Here is a 6,678-nt window from a genome sequence, read left to right on the forward strand (position 1 = left end):
CCTGGTTCAGATCCCAGCTCTGCCACTTACTAGCTGGGCACTCACGGGCAGGCAGCTTAACCTCTCTGTGCCTCAGGTTCTTATCTACAAAATGGAGATGACAGTAATAGTAACAACCTCCCCACAAGTGTTATGAGTATTAATCCCCTTAAAGATCTCAGAACAGTGCCTGGTACAGAGTAAGCCCTCCATCTTAGCGACTTTTCTTCTTCCTGAGTAGTGTCTGTATTAGTGGTGGTTCTAAGAGTAGGGTCTGCTTCCTAGGATAAGATGGCTCATCACTGAGATAATCTCTGGGCTCAAGGTCCATCTCCTGTGTCCTGGGCTTGTTGGGAAGGTCAAATGCAATCCTGAAGGTGGAACACTTGTCACATGACAGGTGTTCAGTGGACAGCCGGCTCATCTCCTCCTTACTGGAGATGCCCTCACACTGCTCACGGCCCCGCGGGGGGTGGGGGCAGTTCTGAGTGGACAGGAGCCAGCCTGCCTGGGTGGGAATCCCGGCTCCGCGTGCTGGGTCTGCTTACTTAGACCCTCTGCACTTCTGTCTCCCCGTCTGCAGAGGGAGGATCCTGACAGTGGCTACAGCGGAGAGTTGCTGCAGGACTAAGTGAGTTGACAGACATAGGGCACTTAGAGCACACAGTTGGCACCTGTTGTTTGCCCTAGTGTTGTCACTGTTCCGTGTGTGCACCACTCCTGCCCCTCCAACGCACATCATCAGCCCTGGGGGACAGCAAGTGGGCCCTGGGAGCATGGCCACGCGGAGCCCCCCAGGCTTCGCCACAGACCAGAGATCCTGCTGGTGGAGGAGTGTGAGCCTCAGTGGGCTCTGAGCTGGCTCCAGGGATTGGGGCCGGGGGGCTGACCTGCCACCGGCCAGGCGGCGTTCTCATTGAGATGAGGAAAAGCATCCCATGTTTGTAGTAAGAAGCAAACCCAGACTGTGGACCTAGGAACTGGTGTTAAGTCTTGGCTGCCCCATCCTAACAGTCCCAGCTGTGTGACTTCAGGCAGATCACTCAGCCTCTCTGAGTCTCAGCCATTCCTGCTGTGTGATATGAAAGCGCTACTCCCTCCCCTTACAGGACTGCCATGATGCCCAGGTGAGACCCAAGAGGCTGGCCTGCAGGGCCTTGCTGGATCCATGCCCCCACCTCCACCCACATCTTTGGCCCCAAGCACTGGGGCTGTGGGCTGGGCTTGGTCAGGGGTTGGAGTTTCCTCCGTTGTGGTTTCCCCATTGGCAGAGAAGGCAGAGGGGGTGCAGGGAGGCAGCAGCCTCCGGGGCTGCCCCCTGACGGGACATCAATACCTCCTGTCAGCGCCCATCCTCCGTGTGCAGCTCCTGGACGCCCGCTTTCAGGCTCCGGTATTTCATATTTGAGATCTCAATTACCTGCCTGGCTCTGGGCTTGAGGGGTTGACGGGCGCTGATGGAGCCCTTGTGTGGGAGGGGACAGGAGGATGGAGGGCTCTTTGGGAGTTGGGGTTGATGGGAAAGGCTGAAGAGCGGGTGCAGCCCCTTCGGGCCCAGGCAAATGTTCTGCAGGAGAGTTTATAGGGTGACTCAGGCACGGTCTCTGGAGACACCAGAAGGCATGATACCAGCCTAGGGCCTTAGTGATCAGGGTTTGCATTAGGCCTCCTGGAGGTCCAGGCAGGAGAGGCCCAGACCCCCTAAGGTGTAGGGACCGGCAGGCCTCCCCGACCAGAGGAACTCTTTCCGCAGGTCCCTGGGTACCCTGGCCTGCTGTGGCCGTGACGGAGGAATCGGCCCTTCCCTCTGGGAAGCAGAATTGCCCTCCAGTTTTCAACACTGTGCTGTCCCCCCACCTCTGAGCATCACCCCCTCCCCACCTCCAGTTCTCCTCTGCTTAGACCCCCGCCACTCCCAAGTGTGCCCCAGCAGACATTCTCCGCCCCCAGGCACGAGAAAGCCAGAGGATGGCAGTGGCTCCTGAGGACAGGAAGGACAGGCCCTTGTGTGTGGCAGTCCAGCACAGGCCCAGACAGGGGGCTGGGTCAATGTGGACGAATCTCTGAGGACACAACAAGGGGTGCGCCGAGCTTGGGGGGTGCTGGAGCGGGGCCAGGGCTGACCTGACTGTCACCCCCGCTTCCCAGGGACTGAGGGAATATTTGGGGCAGACATGGCAGAAGGAGGGTGCGGGAGTCCTCCTTTTTAATCCCTGCGTCTTCAGGCTTTAACCTGTCTGCTCTCCTGTCCCTCCCCTCTCTTCTCTGTGCCTCCATCTCCAAACCGCTTTCCCCTGTCTCTGCTTCCAACTGTCCCCTTTCTCATCCTCTTCATCCACGTCCTCATTCACTATTTATTTCCACATCTTCTGGGTGGCTTCCTGCGCCCAATCGCGGGCCGTCTCTTTCTCTCTGTGTCTCTCTCTGACAACGCGTCTACCCCTGACTCTGTCTCTCTCACCTCTCTTTCCACGCCACCTGTCTCTCTTCTCTTGCCTGGGTCCCTGGCCTCACATCTCTCTGACTCCTCTGCCCTGTACCTGTCACCTCCCTCTCCCCCCCTCCTCTCCATCTCTCCCTTTTCCTGTCTCTTCACCTGTCACTCTCTCTGCTCTGCCTCATTCTCTCTGTGTCCCTGTGTCTGTCTGTCTCTCTCCCCTTCCACCTCTCCATCTCTGCTGTCTGTCACTCTCTCTCTATTTCTGTCCCTGTCCCCCATCACCCTTCCCTCCCTCACCATCCCTCCTTCTCTACATCTACCCCCACCCACCCCAGGATGATCCCAGCTGCCAACAAGGCCTTCGTGGTCAACAACCTGGTGTCAGGGACTGGCTACGACCTGTGTGTGCTGGCCATGTGGGACGACACTGCCACGACGCTCACGGCCACCAACATCGTGGGCTGTGCCCAGTTCTTCACCAAGGCCGACTATCCACAGTGCCAGTCGATGCACAGCCAGCTCCTGGGCGGCACCATGATCCTGGTCATCGGCGGCATCATCGTGGCCACGCTGCTGGTCTTCATCGTCATCCTGATGGTGCGCTACAAGGTCTGCAACCAGGAGGCCCCCGGCAAGATGGTGGCCACCACTGCTGTCAGCAACATGCACTCGCAGACCAATGGGGCCCAGCTGCCCACTCTGAGCAGCGCACCCAGCGGGGCCCCAGTGCAGGCACCGCCCAAGGTGGTGGTGCGCAACGAGCTGGTCCAGTTCAGTGCCAGCCTGGCCCGAGGCAGCGACTCCTCTTCCTCCAGCTCCCTGGGCAGCGGGGAGGCCGCGGGGCTAGGACATGGCCCCTGGAGGCTCCCTCCCCCTGCCTCCCGCCCCAAGCCCAACCTTGACCGCCTGATGGGGGCCTTTGCCTCCCTGGACCTCAAGAGTCAGAGAAAGGAGGAGCTGCTGGACTCCAGGACTCCAGGGGGGAGAGGATCTGGGACATCTGCCAGGGGCCACCAGTCGGACCGAGAGCCACTGCTGGGGCCACCCACAGCCCGGGCCAGGAGCCTGCTCCCCTTGCCCCTGGAGGGCAAGGCCAAACGCAGCCACTCCTTTGACATGGGGGACTTCGCAGCTGCGGCTGCGGCAGCGGGAGCGGTCACCGCAGGTGGCTACAGCCCTCCTCGGAGGGTCTCGAACATCTGGACAAAACGCAGCCTCTCTGTCAACGGCATGCTTTTGCCCTTTGAGGAGAGTGACCTGGTGGGGGCACGGGGGACATTTGGCAGCTCCGAGTGGGTAATGGAGAGCACGGTGTAGGCCTGGGGGTGGGCATCCTCCCTCCCCACTGGCAGAGCAGAAGAAGGGGGAAGAATCTGTACTGGGAGTCCTTGTGGAGTTTCCATGGCGATGTTTACATCCAGGGCCGTTTCCTCTCCCTGTCAACAGCCTCCCCCACCCCCACCATCCATGCCACCTTCCCAGGCCTGTCCCCCACCACCCAGTGGGGTGTGCTCAGGGAAAGCAGACTCCATCGCTAAAACGTCGGGCTGAGCCCCGAGTGTTGGGAGAGGTGGCACTTGGCCTTTCTCATCACAAATGTCGCAGATAAGCAAGCGGCTGTGGATTGTTTATGGTTCCTGTGTTGTTTCTATTTCTTAATTTTTTTTTTCCACTTCCCAGACTCCCCCTCTTCCTTCACACAGATAATGGAGGGTTTACTCTACATATGGAAGCAGGTTCCCAGCCGCCCTAGAAGTGGGCGACTGTGGTCCATTGACAAGAGAAGGGAATTATTCTGCCTCCACACTTGTTTTGGGGGAGGCTGTGGAGTCCCCTGGCCAGACTCCTCACTGTTCCCAACCGTCCCCACGCTTGGGAGAGATGAGTGAGCCCCACGTCAGACCCTGCTCCCCTGCTTCTCAAACATGACGCCCCGTATACACCCATCACATCAGCTTCAACCAGAAGGGTAGCTTCCAGGGCTCCTTATGTGTGGGCGATGGAGAAGGGCTTTAGGAGGCGTAAGGGCATAAGGGATCTTAGCTTTTGGAATTGCTTTGGGACTTTTGCCTCTTTTTTGAGGAAGCTGGCACAGAAAGTCCCCGTGAGCATGTGGTGGGTCAAGAGAGCTTCTCTTAAGGAAAGCAGAGTAGGGTGGCCAAAGGAGCACTGGACTTGGAGTCCAAAGATCTGGGTTTGGATTCCAGAGCCAGCACCCAATAACCAGCTGAACACGCTGAGCGAGACCCTTCCTATCTTTGGACCTCAGTCACCTAATTTGCAAAATCCTGGGATTGTACCAGGTGTCTGATTTCCTCCCAGTCCTAAAGACTGATGAACTCTTCATGACTCTAAATGTTATGGTTTCAGCTCAGCTCAGGAGCACAAGCTGTAGAGCAGTCCCTGTCCTTCCTACTGGACATGGAGGGAGAATTCTAGAGGCTTTGGAGGGGAAAGCTGAATCTCATTAGCATCGTAGTTTTGAAGCTTGAAGAGCTGTCTGCCATCATCTCATCCTTAACCCTCTCTCCCCCTCCCCCCAGAGTATAGGGACTTACCCATGGTCACACGGTGAGTTAGTGACCAAGTCAGGGTAGGTGTGAAGGCCGCCTCCTCCTGAGCGTGGTAGTGGGGATCTGTTACCCTGTCTTCACCCTGGCTAGGGCATTTCTGGGTCCAAAGTCTGTCCCTTGTTTGTTCCTGAAGAAGGTGGCTCAGGGTGGGACATGGGGCATGCCTTCCATGGATGCCATTCATGAAGAGCATCCATCCATGGACATGACAAGATGGCTATGGGAGGGGCACATGGGCTCCTTTTGACGTAGGGATTAACGCCCACACTCCCAGACAGTGTCGAGATGGGGCAGAGGGGGTGCGGGAGGAAGAAACTGCTTTAGAAGTGTCTGAACGACTTCCCCCTGCATCTGTCTCTCCTGGTCTCTGTCTGTTGCGGGTCTCTCCTAACTGCCAACGCACTACCTCTCCCTCGGTCTCCCCAACTCATTCTTCCCTCTCCCGAGCCTCTGCCATAGATCTCTAACCTCTCTCTCTCCTTCTTCTCCCTCCTTCCACTTGCCAACCACACAGCATACAAAGCACACAGGTGAGTCCACTTCGGGCTGAAAAGTTCTGATGGGCTCAGACCTGGAGCTGTGCTGGTGGCCCCCACCCCCACCCAGAGCACACAAGGAGAGGGTGGGAACTGTCTATGCAGGATTGCCTTTTGGCTCCAGCCCCGGAGCCTCCCAATCCCATGCCTTCGTCCTTCCGCCCCTCCTCCCTTGCTTCTCCCTGTCCTCGCCTTCCCTCCACCCTCCTGTCTTTATTCTTCTTTTACTTCCTGTGACTCTCGACCTTGCCCAGTCCCTTTCTGGTCTTGGCAAGGTCATTAACTGACCAGGCCAGTCTCTTCCTGAGACCACAAGTTAATTTTCCAGGCTAATCCCAGTGCCAGAGCACATGCCTCCCCCAGCCATGGCGGCGCCCACAGAACTGGGTGACTTGGAAGTGTCTTTCCCACCCTCCTCTTTTCCGCCTGCGTTTCCCTCCTCTCTGTGTCTCTCTGCACCTTTCTCACTCAGCCTTTCTAAATGTAGCCATTGAGGAAGTGAGCCCCAATACCACCTTTCTTTTCGCCTTTGGGTTCAGACACCCAGAGGGAAAGTGGTGGACGTCGGAAGGGGAGGAACCAACTGTCTGTTTTTGTCAGAGGCCCTGAGCTCTGTCATGACATGGTATGTACTCGCGCTTGTGTTTGTCATGTTTCTGACTTGGAGTTTTGGAAAACAACATCCCTGTGGTCAGAATATAAATGCCAATCTTCTCCTTTGCAAAAAAAAAAAAAAGATGTACAGTAAAATGTACAGTTTTAAAAACAACAACCAACCACACTTCTTGGGAGAGAAAAAAAGAACATTCTCATGTCTGTGAATGTCTGCTGTTCATTTCTCTGGAAACGCCATGGTTTTCTGAAGGGGGCTCTGAAGTTGCATTTTCCAGTGTACGTGTGTCAGCTACTGCCTGGTAGGAGCCAGTTTCCTGCCAAGTTCATGTAAAGATGGCAGCCTTCTGAAACAGAGAATGGGGCCGTCCTCCTGGAGTAAAGATCAGTAGAGGATCTAGAATGAAGCTCCCAGCTAAGAAGGAATTGTTCCTTCCTAGTTACCCTGATGTCCCACCAGCCCGCCTCCTTTTATTGGACTGTGGCCACCACCACACTTAGCCACTAGGGGAGCACATGTACCTTCCACCCATTTTGG

The 6,678-nt window shown here is 56.6% G+C and overlaps 1 protein-coding gene across 2 annotated transcripts in view; it reads left to right on the top strand.

The window, feature by feature from the left end:
• LRFN2 (leucine rich repeat and fibronectin type III domain containing 2) overlaps positions 1-6,344 on the top strand; it is a 188,014-nt gene extending 181,670 nt beyond the window's left edge. For both annotated transcript variants that reach the window (XM_044776629.2, XM_070514976.1), the window contains one exon: positions 2,755-6,344. In XM_044776629.2, coding sequence (XP_044632564.2) covers positions 2,755-3,736 — 982 coding nt within the window. In that variant the 3' untranslated portion in view covers positions 3,737-6,344. The remainder of the gene's footprint in view (positions 1-2,754) is intronic.
• The last annotated feature ends 334 nt before the right edge of the window (positions 6,345-6,678 follow it).

Source organism: Equus asinus, chromosome 8 (assembly GCF_041296235.1).
Source record: "Equus asinus isolate D_3611 breed Donkey chromosome 8, EquAss-T2T_v2, whole genome shotgun sequence".
Taxonomy (NCBI): domain Eukaryota; kingdom Metazoa; phylum Chordata; class Mammalia; order Perissodactyla; family Equidae; genus Equus; species Equus asinus.